General features: G+C 44.6%; 2 protein-coding genes across 4 annotated transcripts in view; one reads left to right on the top strand and one right to left on the bottom strand.

The window, feature by feature from the left end:
- The window catches only part of LOC119433130 (phospholipase A-2-activating protein), a 71,544-nt gene extending 56,188 nt beyond the window's left edge, over nt 1–15,356 (top strand). For both annotated transcript variants that reach the window (XM_049659167.1, XM_037700266.2), the window contains exons 8-10: nt 1,294–1,359; nt 2,820–3,080; nt 8,334–15,356. In XM_049659167.1, coding sequence (XP_049515124.1) covers nt 1,294–1,359; nt 2,820–3,080; nt 8,334–8,941 — 935 coding nt within the window. In that variant the 3' untranslated portion in view covers nt 8,942–15,356. The remainder of the gene's footprint in view (nt 1–1,293; nt 1,360–2,819; nt 3,081–8,333) is intronic.
- A 2,697-nt stretch (nt 15,357–18,053) lies between these two features.
- LOC119433132 (transcription elongation factor 1 homolog) lies at nt 18,054–21,437 on the bottom strand. 2 transcript variants are annotated; one of them, XM_037700270.2, is made up of 4 exons: nt 21,312–21,437; nt 20,687–20,840; nt 20,340–20,410; nt 18,054–18,433 (listed from the first exon to the last, which is right to left on the bottom strand). In XM_037700270.2, exons 2-4 carry the CDS (start codon nt 20,800–20,802, stop codon nt 18,369–18,371), a joined length of 252 nt encoding a protein of 83 aa, XP_037556198.1. In that variant the 5' UTR covers nt 20,803–20,840; nt 21,312–21,437; the 3' UTR covers nt 18,054–18,368. The 2 variants fall into 2 exon arrangements, with proteins under 2 accessions (XP_037556198.1, XP_049514588.1); XM_049658631.1 differs by having other exon boundaries at nt 21,235–21,315.
- Nucleotides 21,438–21,504: the final 67 nt, after the last annotated feature.

Genomic DNA, 21,504 nt, shown 5'->3' with positions numbered 1-21,504 from the left:
GTTTGGATTTAACGAAATCGCTGCTCCATTTATGGGCCCGCAGTCCACGCTCAGCACATTTAATTTGTGGTCTCAGGGTTGCATGTGAGTAGGAATGGACTTACGATGTTCTGCAAGCTGAAAGCCACTTTCGAGTCTGACAGCGTCTGTGTAGTGTATGAAGTCACCGACGCCGTGGCTGGAGAGGAAAGGCCGAGAGCGAAGGGGCTACAAGGTGCCGAAGCACTGAGCAGCATGCAATTAGAGACTTCCAGATGAGAAGCGATGATGCCTGTTCCAACAGGAAGGGAAAGTACACAGTTGGTTCTGTAATCGAAACCTGACACAACAGTCTGCCTGGTCTACTCATTGCTTACGTTGGTGATCAGCCGTCTAACCGCATACTGTAAAAGACACACGGCCTAGCATGTTCACATGCGATTTTCAGTACAAGTACACTGATGGTAGCATGGCTCATATTCATACAAGCTGGTTTGCTTCCTTGCTGTGTCCTTTTTTACCTTATCCTGAATAAAATGCACAACTATCACTTAGACAAGTGCGAAGTGCTCCGCAATCTCATGGGCAGGTGATGTAGGCTTTAGGCTAGTGTTGCACTAGCGACTGCCAACATTCATGCGCAAAAATTATGCAAATTTTTGTGCATTCTACATTTATGTGCAAAAATTATGCAAATTTTTGTGCATTCTACATGACCTTTGAGAAGCAAATCATTGAATTCCCATTTTATCTTGATCTTGTAAAACTGTCCAAAATATGTGGAAGTTTCAAATAAGCTTGAGGTAGGCATATTGTGTTTTGAATTATTTATATATCTAACTTATTTCATGTTTTATGTATCGGGGATCGACTCTATGTAGACAAATCCCAATAAAGTTGGTCATTGAGGTAGCAACTTTTTAGTTTTCTAGTGGTTTGTGTTGAACAATGAAATATATATAACGAGTGGACGTAACAGTTACTTGCCCAGCGGGCTTCGTCTGTGATGGGAGGAGTGTTACGCTAAAGCTATGGCAAGGACGGAAGAAGACTAGAACGAAGTGCGCTTGTCTTTGTGTAGCGGCTCGGTGTCGGCGTGGCCCCTTTTGTTCAATTCATCTTTTAAATAAACGCACCCCATCGTAACACTGTATGCGGCAAGCATCCTCTTGAATAAAATTCTGCTGTCTTACTTTTTGTTTTTTACCTGTGTGGTTGTTCTGTTTTCCTGCTGTTTTCCTGGCAGCATTTGAAAACAGATGATGTGCGGGGTATCTGAAATGGAGCGTTAGATTTGGTTTTCAAAATTTACAGGTGGCTCAAGGTATATCCCAGGAACTGAGCGGAGGCCCCCGACAGTGCAACAAGGATCGCAACAAGGTTGGTTCAAGAAGAACTTCATTTGTGAAGAGTGTGTTCTTGTGCCAGCAGAAAGAATTGAGCAACTTTCTAGATTGCGAGCCATCAACAAGAATGCACAGTGAATTTAATGTTTGTCAGTATGTGGTTCATGTCTTGTCAGCGATACATACAAGGAACAAAATTTCTAGGGATGATACACACACACACACGGAGACGTGCTTCACTGTCTGCGCATCATTCCTATGTCTTTTGAATAGTGGGTAAAATGTGGTGCATTTGTTCAAATGACATTTATGTCCATTGACCTTGTCAATAGACAGTGTTAGAATAGCGTTCAGTGCCTTAGGTACGTTAAAGGCATGCATATTGCTGGATGCTACGATGCATACCTCTTCAATAGCTTTAGTTTAATGTACGGAAATCAAAATCTTAAAAGACATTTCTGATGTCTTGAGCCAAGCAGTCCAAGACGATTCATTAGCAACCACCCTGTCGTTTCTATGCTGATGCGTCTCGTCAAGCCTACAAACGCGAGAATTGCTGAACGATCTTTGAAATTGAACGTGCTGTGCACTAATAAGTAGCCTTTCAAGGTGTTGGCAGATTGCCAAGAGTAGAACTTTTTTATGAAAGATTCGGAGATAAACTAGCAATAGCGCTCTTAATAATGCACATCGGGCAGTGTGTGACCTTGGCTCTCCAGCAGAAAATGGCTCCCTCAAGAGGAAGAGCACACTGGCTTTCGTTCTGAAATTTCAGCTTTTTGCACCATGCTCTGGTTTGACGCTTTACTGACACAATTGTCAGCCAGTGATGTATCCAGTGTGCTTGTCTGTTTGCAATGCCCAAACCTGGTAACGGGCCCTTTCAGCAAACTAACAAATCCACCTTCTTTACATAGTAATACCCTGTACCATGGGCATTCGAGGTGTCAATAAATTAATAAGTTCGGTGAGTTAGGCTACTTAGGTGGGCATCTACACATGACACTTGAAAATATAAAAGCCCTCATACCAGAAATCGGATGTAACTGATGGCATAATGCTAATGCTTTAGCTTTTCTGTAAACGTATTGCCTTTTACGTAATACCAGGTTACTGTGCACATGGACGGCAGTAGCAATGCTGGTAGCGACATCCTGTGGCGTTTTGTTCAAGCACACGTTTTTGTATTATGTTGTTGTTCTTGAAGAAAAAAAGAAAGCTGCATGTTAATGATTGTTGCTGCCGATGCTTTATGCCAGCAAAAGCAGAATATGGTCAGTCATTGCAATAACAGCTCTGGATCTTATGGTTAAACTCTGTGCCACAAGATGGCACTACCAACGTGGCTGCTTGCATTGTCTCCAGTAACTTGGTATTCTGTGAATGGTATTACATAATGGTCAGGCTAGGCATTCCCTTTCGCAGAGATCATGCTGTAAGATCATGCTGTACATACTGGCGTACCCCGTCGGACCTGGCTTCTTTCCTTGTCAGGTGACTCAACAGAGAATGACAACGCAGCGGGTGACATGACTGTCGGCGGGCGCTTCTTTCCCCACACGTCGTTTGTTCGCTTCGACGTCGCCAACACCCAGGGAATTCTTACCAAGTTGCGGGAATTCAACACTCAAGTCCCTCCTTCTGACACGGTGGACGACGAGGACTTGGTTCAGCTCATGGCGCTAGCTTGTGCGTCGGGAACACCTAACGATGCCCAAATGGCCGCTCTCGAAAGGGTCGTGCATTGGCCCCAAGGTACGCAAAGTTTCGCTGTGCTTTCCTTGCTTACTGAATTTGCTTGCTTTTTTCTTTTCCGTTCAAGCTTTGTTACACACGGGTGCAAGTCTACCATTTCTCCATATCTAGAATTTAAGGCATGGGATTAAGAACTTGTGTTCGATGGTTAGCCATTGTAGAGAGATGGGCTTGTTGGTAGTTGATGATGGTCTATAGGTATGGGCCGCGAGACCGAGCAGTATCAGCACCTCGTGGGTATTCGCCTAACCACAGATAGTGTGGATTGCATCTGCTAGGCATTACGTGTCTACATGTGCATGCACAGCATTAATATCTTTAAAAAAATGTTTCTTTCGTGGTTGTGGCACAGTCCTTTGTTTGCATTTTTTGGCAGTGTACAAAAGCATTTAGCCTTGCGCTGCCATCTATGTACTGTAATAAGATCACTGACTGTTCGTGTCCAGCGCATGATGTGGGATTATTGCACCTTTTGCTTGCCACAATCATCAGTATTATTATTGCTTTGTATTTCCAGTACATCATAAAAAAGTGTTTTACTGTACTTCATTTTAAACACGTGAAATAGCAGCGACATGTGGCTGCGCTTCAGCGACTTGTCACTATGTGATCACTCCACAATCTCTGCGATACCACGAAACATGAGCAGGATGACACGAACATCACTCAGTAGTAGAAAAAAAAATTGTGAGCATGTGTTCATTTGCATTATGACAATTGTATTATGATAATTGTGATAATTGCATGACTCTCGCTCAGTGGTTACGCCACCAGAGGTGTGTGCTTCTGATGCCACTATGGTGAATTCATTTTGCCTTGGCATTGAATTGTGGGCTTTTGTACTTTGATTCACTGCTACAATATTGATGCTAAAATAGGGTATTTTATGGCGATCATGTGTGAAACGGCAGTTTCTAGTCGCAGGACGTCTTAACACTGAGTTGAAAGGCGGCTATTCTAGTTTCCTTTTGCTCTTCATTGCAGTGTTGTTAGCTTGGCACAACACAGAAGCCACTATTAGTGGCAATAAATTTATTGTAATATATTATAATATATTATAATAACTATAATATATTAGCGGCAATAATTGACCTCATTTACTGTTTGCATTTCACAGCGAATAAAAAAATTTATTCATCGATGATAACGATACTCTCCAATTCGAAACTTAAGCGCAGCTCCATACGTGTTTTCATTTCGCGATATGTTGGCTGGCGCGCACAATCTGTCTCGTGCGGCATGTTGCAAACAGAGTGAAGTGTGGCGCGACTGCCTCGCTAATTGGGAGATCGCGAGAGGCAGCGCATGAATGACGCGTGGGTGCAATTCACAGCAACTACTACAGACACACCTCGGTTCATGCAGCGCTTTGTGTCCGTAGATGGTATCGGTGGTCGCGCTCGCCGCATGCCTTATCAATGGCGTCATTGGTGAACAGATTGGCGCCATCTCGTAGCCATCTTCACCACAGAGCCTGTCCTGCGTGGCACTACACTTTTATTGCGATAGCAATTATATGGACACTCAAAAGCAGATTTCTGCCGTCGGCGTCGCCGTCACCGTGAGGTTCCGTATGACGTCAATGGAGCTGAAATCGTCTCCGCGCGCCGCCGAACGCTGTATGTGCGAGTGAAAGGGTGCGAGGGGCGCGCGCTTTCACGGGGAGTTAACGCACAGCGGAGAACAAACGCGCGTTCTGCGCCGTGCTCCCTTAAGGGCTGCACAAGTAGGCGTTCTCTTTCCTCCTTTACAATCACCATATATGTAGAGCGGAAGAAATGGAGCTGGGCAGGCCATGTAATGCGTAGGATGGATAACCGGTGGACCATTAGGGTTACAGAATGGATACCAAGAGAAGGGAAGCGCAGTCGAGGACGGCAGAAAGTCAGGTGGGATGATGAGGTTAGGAAATTCGCAGGCGCAAGTTGGAATACGCTAGCGCAAGACAGGGGTAATTGGAGATCGCAGGGAGAGGCCTTCGTCCTGCAGTGGACATAAATATAGGCTGATGATGATGATGATGATGATATGTAGAGCAAACGCGCCTTCTTCCGACGCGCGAGAGGCCGTGGGGGAGGGGGGGGGGAGGGGGAGGGAAGGGAGGCGACGTTTAGCTGCGGCACCAAGTGCCTATTTATATCGGAGGCTCCGGCAACAGTCACCAACGCCGCACGCATTTTGAGCGAACGCGGGCAAAACGCCGACGGGGTCGACAACAGTTCTGCGCGTTGCCGGTGCTGCTGCATGTCCAAGTTTATACAGCTGATAAAGCTAGTATCATTACTCCGTATAGCTCTCTACAAATTTGCTATCGCAATTGATGCTTCGCCTTTCAGGTGAAACTGCGACAACTTTTCTTCTCACGCTTTCGCCATACCCTCCTCCTTCGCTTTCCGCCTCATGGTTTTGCTGCACCCTCCTCCTCCGCTTTCCTTTTCGCGCTCTCTTCGCTGTCGCTGTCTTCCATCCCCCACTGCGCTCAGTGTTCGCTTTTTCATCCTTTGCTGTGCCCTTTCATCCGGACGCCCAATCTTTCGGACATACCTGATTATTCGGACACCTTCGCGGCACTGCCATGTACCCTGTAGAACCAATGTATACGGACATCTGAAATCCTTCGCCGTCCCATTTTCCAGACTTCTTGTGCGACACCAGGTCTGAAACAGCACGAATCGAAGCCACCATCATCACCATTTGGATCATCCCGCGACCTCGAACCAGCGCTCTCGCACGCTGATCCACTGTGGCCGTAGACATTTGCGTTTTGCCACGTGGTGTTTGGTCCATTCGGGTGAGCTTGGTGCGTGGTCGAGTGATCGTGTTGTGCTGTCGTGGGCTCTGCAACATTGGGCATAGCTGCTTCGACGGTCGCTGCTGAGCTTCCTGCTGTTTGGTGCCGTGCTTTTCATCGACAGAATTCGCCGTTGTCATTCCTGCTGATAGCTTCACAGCACGTAAAGCCCTGCTGTAGGTTGACGATGGAAGAGAAAGCACCGTCATCAAGCAAATTGAGAGCAGCCGATCACAAGCCAACGTTGGCAAAGAATTTGGCATTTCTTAGCAGAGGATTTCAAATTTCCTAAAAAATAAGGTGGAGGTCTTGGAAGCAGCTGAAAATTTAACCAGGGCTCACAAAAAAGAACGAGAGTCAGGGTGTCCACCCGAAGTTTGAGGAAGCTCTTCTCGTGTGGTTAAATGCCAAGCAGGTGCTAATCTAGGGTTGCATCTTGAAATAAAAGGCGAAGGCTTTCGCGCTGAGAAATTTCAAGAATCTAAATGAAAATAGGTGTGGCGAAAGCGGTGCTGTTGACGATTCAGCTGTCGTGCAATATCACAATGGAAAGCCGCAGTCTTTGTTGCAGTAGTTCGCATGGGAGTACATTTTCAAGTGCTACAAAACTGCGTTGGTTTGCAACATCCTTTTGGAGAAACCGCTTGCATTTGCTGGTGACCCCTGCCATGGTGGCGAACACTACGAGGAACAGCTGACCGTCCTTGTCGGCAGCAACCTGTTGGGCAGTGAGAAGCTTCCAGTGCTTGTCATAGAGAAGTAAAAAAATCCAAGGTCTTTTAAGGGGGCAGCCCTACCTGTTCTGTACCAAGCGAACAAGGACTGGATAGTACTGTGCTCAGACAATGGCAAAACTTTCAGTGTTGTGCTTAGGTCTGCTGTCAGCATGCTTGTGGACGCGCGAATATCTTGTCCCTGCGCCTGCGTGCGCTGTACCCATAGACCATCACAATAGTCAGCCTGTGAAGGAGTATCTTTGCCTAGTACAAGTAATAGCAGAGGTCTCGTATTTTCTTTCTTTGTGCAAGTAAGGGTGGCTTGGGGCTGCATATGACATGCAGTTCATTGAAACGACAGCTTACCAATATTGCTGGAAATAAAATTGTATACAAAGGCTGTTGCTTTTCCTAGTGAACATTCAAATGCCACTTCTTTTTATTGCGATAGCAATTATATGGACACTCCAAAGTCGATTTCTGCCGTCGCTGTCGCCGTGAGGTTCCGTATGACGTCAACGGCGATGAAATCGTCGCCGCGCTCTGGGCGCTGTATGTGCGAGTGAAAGGGCACGAGGGACGCGCGCTTTTACGGGGAGCGAACGCACGTCGGAGAGCAAGCGCGCGTTCTGCGCCGTGCTCCCTGAAGGGCTGCAGAATTAAGCGTCTCTTTCCTCCTTTCCATATGTAGAGAGCAAACGCAACTTTTTCCGTCGCGCGAAAGGCTGTGGGGGACGGGAGGGAGGGGAGGCGACGTTTAGCTGCGACATCAAATACGTATTTATATAAAAACGCCGCGCACGTTCGGTGCGAATGCGGGCAAAACGCCGACGGCATCTACAACAGTTCTGCGCCTTGCTGGTGCTGCTGCATGTCCAAGTTTATACAGCTGATAAAAATACTATCCTTACTCAGTATAGCTCTCTACTAATTTGCTATCGCAATTGGTGCTTCGCCTTTCGGGTGAAACTGCGACAACTTTTTTCTGTTGTACACTTGTGGACTATCCCGTAAGAAATGAATCCGGCTGAGATTCACACCAAAACCTTTATTGGTGATTCTTGGCCTATGGTAAATCTGCCGGTTACGAGCTGTCATCTCTTAAATGAATGAGATTATACTAGGGGTGTGCGAATAGTGATTTTTGAAACCAAATCGAATTCAAGTTGAATAGTGTCAGAAGCAAATTGAATCAAATACTGAATACTTTTCAAGTAGTTTTTGAATAATGAACAGCCGTTATCACAATTAATATAAAACGATGTTGACATTCCAGTATTCTTTAGCAAGTTTCTGTCAGTACATAGTACATTATGAAGTGTTGATTATTAAAAGCACAAACAGAGCATTAGGAGCAAACAAGTAGTTTCTTCGCATGCACAGGGCTCTTCAGAGAGTGCAAATGATCGCTGTACAGCATGTAAAGTATCCCTGCCTAAGGGATACGTAGCCTGCTTCAGTATGCAAGCCCTCGTGTTTTGTGTCTATGCTATATGCCCACGAGGGTAGAAATTCGCCATACTTTTGCTCCAATTTTATGTTTATTTCTGCGCAGTTGATGCTTAGAAATATTTGAAAAGTATTTGCCTTTACGAATAGTGACTATTCTTCGATTCGTTATTCGAAAGTTTCGAATATTCGCGCACCCCTAGAGGTTACAGAAGCGGGCTTCCCCCCATGATACGTCATACTGCGGGGAAACCAGCTTTAAAGGCTTGCGCCGAACCCGTGTTCCTCTGCTTTCAGAGTTTGTGTTCCCGGCACTGGACCTGCTGCGGCTCGCACTGAGAAATCCCGCGGTGAACAACCACGTCTGCAGCCTGAGCGGGCCGCAGCTGTGCAGCCACTTGATTGGCCTGCTCTCGTCTACGGGCCCCAACGCAGCGGCCAATCAGATGCTAGTGCTGCGCAGCCTGTGCAACCTCTTTTCCCAGCCTAGCGGCGAGGCTCTGTCGCTGCGCGAGCGCGAACGGATACTCGGCGCCCTCCAACGGCGAGCTGCAGCCGGTGGCGCCAACAAGAACACGCAGATTGCCATGTCCACACTGCTGTTGAACTACGCCGTAGCTCACCTGCGCGCTGGGGCAGTGTGCAATGAGCAGGACACAGAACGGATGGTGCAGCTGCTGACCGCCATGGTCGCGGTCGCGGCCGAGCTGACAGACGGCGAGGCGCAGTTTCGTCTGCTCGTGGCAGCTGGCACGCTGTGCAACGTGGAAGGATCGGGGACAGCCGAAATTCGCGAGCTGGCGATTGCGCTTGAACTCCCGCGGGTCGTGGAGAAGTGGGTGGCGACCGACTGCCCCGAGAAGGTGAAGCTGTGTGCTCAGCAGTTCCTGGAGTCCCTGAGGTGAAAGCTCACAGGGTGCACGGCTGTCTAGGCTTGTAAAGTGAAACTGGTCTGTCGCTGTGTGTTTAGTTTTTTTTTCTTTTAATTTTTTTTCTTGGTGTTCGATTTTGTGCGCACAGTAACTCCTCCCATTGGTTCCCCTAGGTGGAGGTGCAGGCTGTCCAAATTCTGGGGGGAGCTTTTGTGAGACTTCTATCTTTTAGTTTTCTATCGAGATGGTAACTGTTAATAAATTCTCGGCAAATATTCCATTTTTCTTGCTTTGTTTCCCGAAGCTCTTATGGTCGCAGAGAAATTCGTTACATTGAATGACTGCATTAACTGAAGCAACGCACAAGCCTCTTGTGGAAGCCCCGAGGCAAAAGTGTATTTGTATTCCCGGTTTATTGGCTCGGGAAGTGAGCCTTGTGTGTATCCAGTGTACCTATTGTCTTCTATTTTTTAATTTTCTTTAATTGCTGTGTGATTCCTTGAATACTGATACTTGTGATCCCCTTAGGTTTAGATTCAGGTTGTCGAAAATCGCCATTCAACTGCCTGTATCACCTTTCTTTTTATGTGTGCAGCAGCGTGCACTGTTCTCACGTTGCACCGTCTGTGCAACCTAACCCAAACAAGAATGGCGACGTCACCCTCGTAAACCCTCCCCCACTCGTTGCAACACTGTTTCTGCTTGACTGTGACAGGCTTGCACCCTTGTGCATTTGATTCGCACTGTTCCGACACCTCTTGTGAATGCCAACTGCCCACTGGTTTTGGTTCACGTCTGACCGCCCAAACACATCTTTCTTGTGAGCGCCTGTGTCATCCTAAACTTGCATGAAAGCATTTGCAACTTGCCGTGAAGAGAATAGATTGCCCATGTTTTCGAGGCAAACTCGTCATCATGTGTACTGCAGTGAAAATTTACTTCCCCTCTGGTGCTCCAGAACTCCACTGTAAGGTGACCCGTAATAACATTGCTGCAAATTTTCTACACAGCTTTAACATGAGAAATGAAAGCCACTAGCACACCAAACGATCAAGCTTTCTTGGCTGAACGGGAGTTGTAGATTTTCTAAGGTATCCTGAAATGGAAATTTTGCTGCATTTGCAGCAGGCATTCTTTTTTTGAAATTGCAAATTCTTTGATTAGCCTAGGTGCTTGTTGAGCAGAGCAGGATTGATACATTTCACTCAAGACAGATTTGAGAGAGATACATAAACATGAAAAAACTTGGAAAAGAAAGTTTGTAGAGATGCTGGAATTCCCGCTTTTTTAGCAGCCTGTGCCAGACATGCATATCAAGTGAAAGTGTCTTGTGATGCCTCATTGCAGACAGTCTGGAATTGTCGCAGAAAATTTTACTCTTTCCATCAATTTTACCTCGCAGAAGCAACTGGGAGAAGGTTCTAGTTATGAGAACATAGCGCGCTCAACAAATACGCGGGTTGGTTTGCAAAATTTTAAACCCACATTGTCCAGTTGACAAGTGCCGAAGCCGAATTACCGGGATTAGCTTGAATTTAAATTGAAACGTGTTACTTGGAAAACTCTCCTTGTCCTAGCTTAGGCCTAGCTTGTATTTTACATTGCATTTGGTTGGCCAAGCTCAACTGGTCGCAAAGGTGCTCTACATAACACATCCCATTGTGCCGTAGTATCTATGACTTGTGAAAAAATTATCCCACAGCGCTTCACACTTGTAAAGCACCTAATTGTTCCAAGCCACCATTTAAACAGTGCCTCAGCTGATGGACAAATAAAGTGCTTTCTATTTTTCTGAAGCGTATGATAAAAAAAAAATTTACTTGTGCTTTAGGAAGCTTTGCATTGTAGCTGTTGTCATCGATTAAACTCGCTCTGTGGATAAAGCTGCAATAGAGGAATAACATTTAATACCTCAAATGCACGGAAATAAAATGCACTTCAAGTTACTGCAACTTATTTCACCCAACCCCCCAAAATTTATACGAGTGCAATGCGCCGTATGTGCACTGTTTTGACATTGCAAGTGCTAAATGCTACAACACAAGAACTATAGTTAGTTGTTTGTACAGGCACCAACGCCCTCTGGTAATCTTTCTGTGAAACTGCTTCAGTAGTGCCACTGTGCCATGTTGAGAACTGTCTTTCTTGGAAAGGCTTGTAGGCATGTGGACAAAGTCTGGTCCCTTATTGAAAGCTCGAACAAAGGTGCACATCATCACATTTAAGCGGCACATTAGAACACTGAGGAAATTTTCACATTTCGTTAACGCTTATCGCACCTTACCTGCTAAAAAGTAGGTGCTGTTATGCACCATTCAAAGCCAAACTTTGAAATCACCCAAAGGCCTAACGTGTTGCCTTTGATTGCCTTATCATTGAGCTAAATGGGTGCCCAATGTAAAAAAATAGGAAATAGCAGCTGGCGTGATAAACGTGAGGTAGTTGCTTGGGTGCCGATGCTTTAAGGTAGCTTACTTTGTTCGTTTCAGCCTATTTGCGACTCAGTTTGATGTAACTTCCTTCAATTATTACTTTGACTGATTCAAGGCTGAGTTTGATACCAGGCACAAGACATTAGTGACTGCACTGGAATATCGAGACATAATTCCGCAATTTTTTTTCTTAAGCCACAGGAGACAACTTTTACTGTATATACATGTGATATATTTCAGGAACACTGAAGTAAGGTTGTGCTTTTTTATTGAGTGCTCATCCACTGCAGAGCCGAAGCAACGCCAATATTGTTTGCCCGAACTGTCGTATAACCTATGCAGCACAATGTCGCATCATAGTGCTGATAATTCTCGTGTCAGTGACGCGGAGTGGCAGGAAATGATGCCCGATTGCCACCTGGCAAGTTGTTGCAACCAAAGAAATAAAATGGAGGACTTTCCTGCTCTAAGGATGTTTCAAGGAAACATGTTGTGCCTCGCCTCTTAATTGCCTAGTCGTGCTCCCATCTCTTGAACTGTGTGCAAAAGTGACTGGCCGTGTCAGTCAGTTGCGAGTGACTGCCAGCTAGCTATGTGTGTCTGGGAAGGCACATCTAACCTGTTAACTAATTGTTTGCCGATAGGCCATTCGGCCTGTGTTTCACATGTCACACCTGCTAACCTGCGACACTTAAAATTCTTTAAAAAAAAAAACCTTGAACACATAGTGGAAGAGGTGAGGAGGATTAGCACAGATTTTAATTTTACCCCTGAGCTCACACTTTGCGGTATACTAATGTACTTTAGATGCAGCAAACGTTGACCAGCCCAAATTGACAAGCAACCGACTGTTTCTAGATTAGCAACTTTTTAGCAACTTGGCTATTGCTGACTGCACCTGCTCCAGGAACTTGTCTGAATAAGCTTGCTCAAAGCAGATACCCTTCTGGTGTCGTTTCGTAATCGAAAGACTTCGGAGACAGACGAGCGAGCCTTTTCTTGCGAACATGATTCATTTTTTATGAGATATGAGGAAACATCGTAAAATCGTCGAACGATTACAAATTCATGAGCTTTTCGGAAAGTTCAGGGTAATTGGTAGGTATATGCACATGGTAAGATAAGAACAATGAACAAATCCTTTTGGGGCGGTAGTCTCAATTAACTTTCGGGGGATACAATCTCTCTTGCAAGATGTTGCCAAAAAAAGCAACAGATGCGTCAGCATCTAGAGGTGATAGTGTTCCTGTCACTGCGCGAAGACTGCATGCTTCTTCGCACTGTGCCAGTAACGCTTCGACTGTAGACAGAGTATTTAGTTATTCCTCCTGCTTGGCTGACCTAGACTAAATTTTGTGGCACTACACACAGTTATTGAGGTGGGAGTGTGACCTTGAAGCTTGTTGCTCAGGGCACATGCGCGGAAACGCAGCTGTGCACATGTGGTGCTTGGCAGTAGCATTGATTGAGCCATCTTTGATGTTTCCAGAGCATGCTGCACGTCGTTAGCTTAGCAGTGCATGAGCCATTTGACCAAACAATCGGCACTGCCATCGTGAAAGTGCCCAGCACTTCTCTGCTTTTGCCAAACTGGTTTCCTGTCGGGAAGGAGCCAGAAAGCACCATTAGCACTCGGTCATTCATAATTGTTGCAGCTTGGATAACGTTGTCACCACCTGTTTTGTTGGGAGATGAAAGAACTGAAATTTGAATGATGGTGTTCTAACTGTGCAAAGGACAAAAACGGAAAGGAGCATATACATACACATACAGAAATATGTGTTCATATAACATGCATGCACACTATGTATCTGTAGTATGCTGCATACATACGCATGTGTAAGGAACACCTACATACACATGAGTGTGTTCCCTTCTGTCTTTATTTGTGCCGTTAGAACACTGCTGACAAGGTGAAGCAACTTACCAAGATCAAGGTAGTGTTGAAATTTTAAGCACTGTCTGATAAAGCTGAAAAAAACTTTCTTTTTGTGGCCTGTTTTTGTAGCAGCATTCAGTGGAAAGAGTAGGCTGTTTGAATGCACTAAATAACATTTAACTAATGTCTTAAAGCACATGTCATCAAAGAATTGAAGCCAGCCAGCCTTTAAAAAAAATGTTTTTCTTATACGTTTGCCCGAACATATGTTCAAAGAATGCATCCTCTCTGTCCCGAAGCATGCATTGCTTTTCTGCACGAAATTGTCGCCAGACTTTTAAGTGAGGCTTTCTTGGGGAAAACAGCCTTTTTTGCAGCCCATCTTGTGCTTCAGGGATAAAGGTGCTGTCCATATCGCAACTCTCAGCAACAGCTGCTGCAGAGTAATGAAAACTAATTTTGATGGCCATGCTTTCGCATACTGTGGGCGCCAGCTCCGAAACAGCTCGCATGCCTTAAACACTGGTTAACTTCAATTCGGCAATTACACGTGCTCAAAAATTTCTACAAACATTTGACTGGCTATTTCATTTTGGTTAACTGGTTGCTAATTTATGCAGGTGTACTTGCACTCACTTTCTTGCTGTATGCCGTACTTCACTGTCTTCAAATTTTTTTTTTTTTTACTCGTGTACAGTGAAATGCAATGTATTACAGTCAAGCATGAAAGTTTACAGGGCATAGGATTTGCAAAATGCTTGGGCACCAAGCCTCGAATTCAAGAGTTTCAGTCTGGTAGTTTTTGCTACTTATACAGTGATGCATTAAATTAGAAGCGTCCCGTGCCTTAACGGAACAGGACTTCACATTTGTCGAGGAGCTCGTGTCCCGTAAACTTTTGTGACTGACTGTACATTGCGTCCTTGTGAAATCGAACTCGATGCATTGCTTGACATCTATATTTTCTATCTATACTGTCAACTTTTCTTGCACTACTGCATTTGTTGCATAAACTAAGTGCTTATTCTGTTTCCACAACTGTATCCTTGTGTGTTTAAAGGGACATTAAAGAGAAACAAATAAACTGATGAAGTATTCTCTCAGAAATTTATTTTTGGCAGTTTTCTTGGCAAGAGGTTATAATTATTAGAGGAGAAAATTGAGACTTCCCACTTCTTGAATTTCACCCCAGAACCTCGGCACTGGTTTGTCAGTGTCACGTCGCGGATTTCGAAGTATTTTCTCGTATTTGGCGTTCGTTGCGGTACTGCGCAATTCCTTTTCTCGTTACTGTCCCTTTAAAGACCCAAATGTTTTTTTCTAGATGCACATTAGGTGCCATCATTAAAATGACATCTAGTGTGCCATTCGCAGGCAGATAAAAAACACCTCAACTTCCCAAGTTCAACAAAGTTCACTTCTAAGGCACCAATTGGGTGCAGTCATTCTGCATCATGAGTGGGATTAAACTGTACTGCATTACAAAAATGTGCAAAATTTTATTTTCGTGGTTGGCATTTTTTTTTTCATGTCTATAACAGAAAAAGGTAAAATTTCTCATACTGAGTTACTGTGACCTTGGTGCTAATTGTGAAAGACCCCTAAATTGCATTTGTTCTCCATAGAACAAAGGGTGTTGTTTTTTGCTGAGGATAATTAGCAGAAGCCTTCAGAGCGAACTAAGTTGAGTGCATAACAATTTTAAGCTTTATAGAAGTTCTCATAGCAGCAGTAAAGTGGTGGGGAAGTAGGCAGTGACATGACGGGCGCTTTCAAAATGGTTAGCTGTGCAAGGAAATTCTGTGTGCTTCATATCATTTTCTTGTGACATCTATCAATCACTTTTTTTTTTCGTCGGATATAATGCAAGAACTTGACACTTCCGTTTCTCAACTGTGATTAATTTCAAACAGATAAAAACCGCATGGCATACTGACAAGGCTCGATAAAAAGTTTGATTCAATGTTTCAAGCAATGTTCACTGATATGTGAGGTGAAAGCTGTTATTTAACAATATTGAGCACTTCTGCAAGTGTTGGAAATTGTTTGCCAGCACAAAAAAAAAAAAAAATGCAACAGCTGTTTCTCAAGTGTGCAAAGTTGTGTACATGTGATGAATAAACTACATTTGTTTCCATGTTCTGCTTGGAAGTGAGATCAACCATGCCTGCCACCGAAAAAGAACATAAGTGGTCGGATGCTTTGAGATGCAGTTTTCTTTGAGGCTGACTCCTCATGGGCGCTTACAAGCGGGCTGCTCTACAACTAGGTCACGGCAGTGATACACGAATATGCAGCAGAAATGAAGTACAAGCTTAATCTTGCCACTGAATCGCAAGATTGTCGCATGTTTGAACAAAGAGTGTGCGAGTAGCTTGTCAAGTCTAGACTTTGTGGTAGTTAACAGAGTGACCATGATGCCACGATGTGTGTTGTTTGCGAAATACATTATTGACCAACCACAAGGCACACCTCAGAACTACTGCTAGTTGGAAACCGCTCATGTTGAACAAGAGCATAAAGACGCAAGTTCTCATGCCCCATTGTTTGGTGACAAATTACGGCTCGACGTTTTCAAATCGGCAATTCAACATGAGTGTGGCACCTATACGAAATTTATAGAGTTGCTGCTGTGGTGGTTGTGCTACGAATTTCACAAGAACACCCAGATTAACTTTTTTGCTTTGAGAACTTGTAAGGGCAAATGTATGTCAGCCATTATATTCATACAGTTCTTGTACATGGCTGCCATCATCGCAACTACTAAATGTTCGTCCTTGTACCGAAGCTGCCTGAAGCTATCCATTGTAGATCACATTCAATGTGAGTACGGACGTCTCTTATTTTTATGAAGCAGCATCACAAAGCAACCCTTGGATATGGGAGACACCATAAGAGGAAGTTTCACCTCAAGGACAACACCGATTTACCTATTCAAATTCATGAAAAACACAGAAATGTTCTGAACTGCTGAACTGATTTGAATGAAGTTTGTGACATTTAAGACAGAAATCTAAATGTTACGGTGTATGATTCAGAATTTTAATTTAGGGCCACGAATATACAAAAATTGCTGAAAATCGGTAAGCTTAACAAAGAAAAGTATGAAGTTTAAAATCGGGATTTCTGCACCAAACACAGAAATTGCAGTTCTGTAAACTTCATTTGTTAAGGCATCTCGAGTGGGCGAATGTGATGTACAAGTTCACAGTTAAGATGAAACTTGAAAATTTCAAAAGTCCTACTCGCAAATTAGTGGTATATTGCAGAACGATGTATGTCGCCGATCGATAATTCAGACATGCTTGATTACTTGGACAGCTTCGTGGCACCGCCACTAGACTGAAATTTCGGACACCTACAGCGCGACATGCAATAATTCAGACTCCTACTGCATGACCGAAACAGAAACTAGCGAAGCCTAGTCTATCTAGCAATTGGCGATAAGAATTCTGTGCATGCATTGATTGTACTTTGGTCCATCTGCAGCGAAAGCCTAACAATGGTCCAGATGCAGGCCGCGATTTTGTTGCGATGCGTTCCGCTCAATTCTATGCCACGTACTGTTTAGCCACCGTTTATGGCCGGCTAATCCCATTGCTAACGTTACTAACATTGTTAACGTGTACTAGGATATGTACAGTCGCGAGCGAAAGTTTGTGTGACCAAAGGTGCCACGATCTTATTTTTTTTCGTCGCAGCCTGAGCATTCCGGCTGAAATCGAGAGCGCGCGCCTACATGCACGTGTTTGACCAATAGAACGCATTAAGACAAGTTGAGGCCACGGAGCTGTGCTTGAATATATTAAAATTTTTGCTAATGCCGTGGTCTCCCAAACTTTTGCTCGCGACTGTACATAGTACACTTTACTAACGTGTGCAGAGTGTCACCTGACAACCGACGAAGCGCAAAAAGCATGAAACTGAATAGCATGAAAGTCATTGCTAGGCTTTGTTATCTGTTTCATCTGCTAATTAAGGGCTTAATTTGTTAAAGGGTGTCATCTGCTAAACTCATGTCCACAAGTGGAATACGTACAGCTGCCCAATTTGTTAATATAGCGAGAGTGACGTATCCTTGCGCATTAATGATGACCCGCCAGGATAAGCTCATGTGTTTAAAAACACATGCAAGTCGCAGCGTGTTGTACATGGGCAATCTGCCAGGAACTACTGCGAACTCGCCTAATATAAGCTTGCACTTCGCGACAACGCGTGATGCACATCATACTATTACATTATTTCAAGTAAACACTACTTCAACGAAGCACTGAACAAAATTAAGCATTTTGTTTGTACAGCTGGCGTTGTAAAAAGCAGCGAAATTGATTTTCACCACTAAAGTGCTTTTTTCTGCTCTGCTCAGTTATTTGGAGCAGGTGCATGTCGGCGCAGGCTTGGCGTAACGACAATTTGGCACTGCACGTAACAGCATTTCCTTCATGGCACATTTTGGCGTAGCACTTCTGTCAGCGGTTCTTTAAAAATTTACAAAGGAGGTAGCTGCTCCTTACAGTCTGTAGAGTTTTATTTTTTTCCCCCCCTTTTAAGTCCAGTAAGCCTCATAAATATCAGTGCAGTAATTGATGAGAAAAACTATTTCTATGTTCTCATGTACTTTGACAGCACAAAATTTAATTCTGCCTCAAAAATGTGCATTGCAGCTGATAATCAAACCGGAAACCTGCTGCTTAGAATTAGAATGCTACAGCCACTATGTAGCCATGGCCAACCATGAAATTGCCTTGACCGTTGTAGAGAATCCAACCTGCAACCAAAAAGACAAAGGATTGCCGTCTCGCAGAAAATACACACGTCAACAAGAGGAGCGACGTCCCAACATAAAACAGATTTTAATTGGTTTCCCCAACCATCAAACATTACAACAGAGACTGCAGCACATCGTCAAATGACGAGAAGTAGCACTACACGCGCTTCTGGGCACTGCCTTACAGATGCTAATGGGCACAACACCAATGGCTCTGGGAGGGGGGGGTCTTGCTTATGGTCCACACACCACTTGGTGGGACGACGACGACACAACACTGAGAGATGCAAGCTCTTGCACACGCACGCTCCGATGACACTCCTTTCCACCTGTGATTCCTATGGACAATATGTACATGAAGGATAGACGGGCCTTCCCGCCTTACTGGTTTGCGCTCTCGCAGGCATCGATCCAGTCACTGTAGACATCGATGGCTTCCGAGAGGTCTGTGGTGTAGGACTGAGTCAAGGCTAGTACCCAGTCAGCATAAGTCACTGAGCCCTGTAAACAAATCTCAAAGGGACACTAAAGATAGGCACCAAATCAGTCTAGCCTGGCGAAGTATTCTTAAAAAGAAAACTCAATTTTCATCCATTTGGTCGTGAGAGGTTTATTACAAGAGAAAATGAAAGCCAAAGTTCCATTAAAAAAAAAAATTGTGCCGGAACCATTGCGCCTGTATGCGAGTGTGACGTCGTGGATTTCTAAGTCTTCGACTTCGGCTGTTGTGGTGCAGCGATCATTATTGAAACTGTGAAGTTCTGTCTTTAGCTTTTTTAGAATGATGTGTTGTGCCTCTTTACTGATAAAAGGTAAACGATGCCCAAGCAGATGGCATCAAAATCTATGACGTCAAGGCGAACTGGGGCGGTATTCTGTAAGAGTCTACTTAGTGGACTGTCCATTTCGCCATTTCCGCGACCGTTTATTCGCTGCAGCTTGACGTGCAGGAAGGTGCCAGCCAGTCTCCTTCCAGCACGTCGAGCTGCAGCGATTCAACGGTCGCCGAAATGGACAGTCCACTAGGTAGACTCTTACAGAATACTGCTCCTGGTTCAGGAACTTCCAAGGTGGCGGCGCCACCTGTCTTTGGTAGTTCACTGTTTTCTGGCTCTTAAAACCTCCTCTCGTGGCAAGCGCAGTTTTTTTTGCTATTACGGAAGGTGGATTCCTGAATACAGCTCAACGAATTTTTGTTTTTTCTGTTTATTTGTGGGGCTTTAATGGCCCAAAACTGCGCACTGGTTCATGAGTGACAGTGTAGTGGAAGGCCCCGGGTTAATTTTGACCACGGGAGTTTCTTTAAAAGGATACCAAAGGAAAACATTAAGCAGAGTCAGATTGATAAATTGCTACTCTAAAAGTGTACCACTGTTTTCCGTGCCCTAATATTTGATCCCGTTGCACAGAAAATTGCCACCCAAGGCCCAGTAGTTGCTCCTCCATTTGCATCGCATGTACCAAAGCGGACATGTTGAAGTAATCACCGCACAATCGGGACTATGCCGCTGTCTGTGAATCAGCCAGTGGTTATGTCACAAGAAAGGCACCACAGTCCAAAACAGGTGTGCCACTCCAATTTTCCATTTTCTTGTGTACGAAAGCTCTGTTCTCAATACAGATGGCAAATTCGCTAGACTTAATACTTTCCTTTAGTGTCCTCTTATGCACCGAAAGCACAGTACACAAGCTGCTTTTGCATTCCGCCCTTGTCGGAGTGTGGCTCTGGCAGGGAGTCAAACCCACAATCTCCTGCTCCACAGCGAAACACCATGGAAACTAAGCCACTGTAGCAGCAATAAATCTTGTTATAGCATTCATCTTAAGCGGCAAACATTTTGGTTAGTTTATATATCGGGCTTTTTAACGGCGTGCGTGCTGACACTTGTTACAGCATTGTTTGGAGTGTGGGTGTTCACGATAGTTTCACCAAACAGTAGTGTTATGTGGACACAATGATGCGTCAAGGAGGTTACCGAGGTTTTTCCCAAATTGCTAGTCGTGGCAACTTATGCATTAGTGAACCTTGTGCATTAATGCAGGAACATGGATCATTTCTGCTGAACCATGGTTCAACAATGTAAATAGCGACTTTTAATTGATTGATTATGTGGCTGTTAATTAGTATATCGCGTGTATGAACACAGGGGGAGCTACAAGTACTGTTTCCTTAAAACAAAAAATGTATAGATGAAACTTTTTTTTAAAGAAAGGTAACAACATCCGAATTTTTTTTGTGACATTCAGAGACTGCTATTGGCATCGTTAGCAGCACAGTCAGAACACTTAGAAAGCATCACGATTAATAAGAAGAAATAACTGCCTGAAGTTTTCTCCAACAACTAAGGATACAGTTTATCGCCGTCTGAAAATCTTCCAGGCAGACTCTGCAGGTGATGCGACCCGTATTCCGTTGCCGGTCCCTGAAGAGCAGAAAGAAGAAAGTAGAACCCTTGAGTAAAGCTCACATATAAACTAGGTAAGCAATATATCGACTAATACAATGCACGGCCGCACCAGTAACAACCAGCGCAGATAACCAAACGCGCGGACCTGCAATTTGACGCATTGTAGAGGCGTCGTTACTGCAGCCTCCTGCGATAGCATGTAGCGTTCGTTACCTTTAGAAACGGCCAGCTTCGCTGACGTAACATGCGAGTCACCGTAGCACAACGGTCAAAGGTGTTCCAGGGACTTACATTTTGACTTCGCACGACCGTTCGTGGTTGCAGAAGGGGCAGTTAAACTGCGTCTCCAGGGGTTCGATGTTCTTGCGTTTTGGCGGCGGCTTCCGCTTGCTTCTGCGTCTTCCCATCCTTCAAGCTCGACACAGAACGGGACCCAATGAAATACCTGTGGGAGTGATAGGGCACCAAATAAAGGCCAAGAAGCGTCACTAATGCGCCGATCCGATGCGCGCCATTAATCAAAAAAACGTCGCAATCAGCTGTTCCACCGAAACGCCCAGACAGGCGTGACAGGTCCGAACAGCGCCTGCTGCTCCCTGACTTTTTTTAACGGATCATAGTCACATAATCAAAGGCCAGCTAGCCACAAAAAGGTCGAGGCAGCGTGCTGCAAAGAAAAGGCAGCTTGATCGGAGTACACGTCTCAAATTCTCTCCCCGAAATTCGCAGAGAGCAGCCGAAGTCTGTTAACGGTGAAGTTATACCGCCATCACGGGCACGCCGATTTGCCGCGATAAACAACGTGCGCGCAAGCTAGAATATCGCACAAGCAAACTCACGATCGCCTAAAAGGACATAGTGAAACGATAAACCTTTGGTTAAAAAAACACTAAAATTCAGCGCGCTGCTCGCTTACCTGAAAACCAGCAGGCCTTTCCACGGCGCGCTTAAAAACGCTATCGCTAGGCGTCGCCACTGGCGTAAACATTCAGAAACGTATTAAAATTTTAATTAACAATGTTATTTACGAAACAAGTCTCTTATTAAGTTATAGTTGTTCTAAAGCAAGTGTTCAGGCATATAGCTTTAATTTTTACTGTCAGTAAGGT

The sequence above is a fragment of the Dermacentor silvarum genome, chromosome 11, assembly GCF_013339745.2.
Source record: "Dermacentor silvarum isolate Dsil-2018 chromosome 11, BIME_Dsil_1.4, whole genome shotgun sequence".
Classification (NCBI taxonomy): Eukaryota; Metazoa; Arthropoda; class Arachnida; order Ixodida; family Ixodidae; genus Dermacentor; species Dermacentor silvarum.
This window is presented reverse-complemented; position numbering and strand designations above follow the sequence as displayed.

What these genes read in the sequence shown, in the direction of transcription:
- LOC119433132 (XM_037700270.2), bottom strand. Translation starts at nt 20,802, where the DNA reads ATGGGAAGACGCAGAAGCAAGCGGAAGCCGCCGCCAAAACGCAAGAAC. An exon ending in CGGTCGTGCGAAGTCAAAAT is followed by an intron (nt 20,411 to 20,686) that starts GTAAGTCCCTGG and finishes TCTGCTCTTCAG; the next exon opens with GGACCGGCAACGGAATACGG. An exon ending in TTTTCAGACGGCGATAAACT is followed by an intron (nt 18,434 to 20,339) that starts GTATCCTTAGTT and finishes CCTACACCACAG; the next exon opens with ACCTCTCGGAAGCCATCGAT.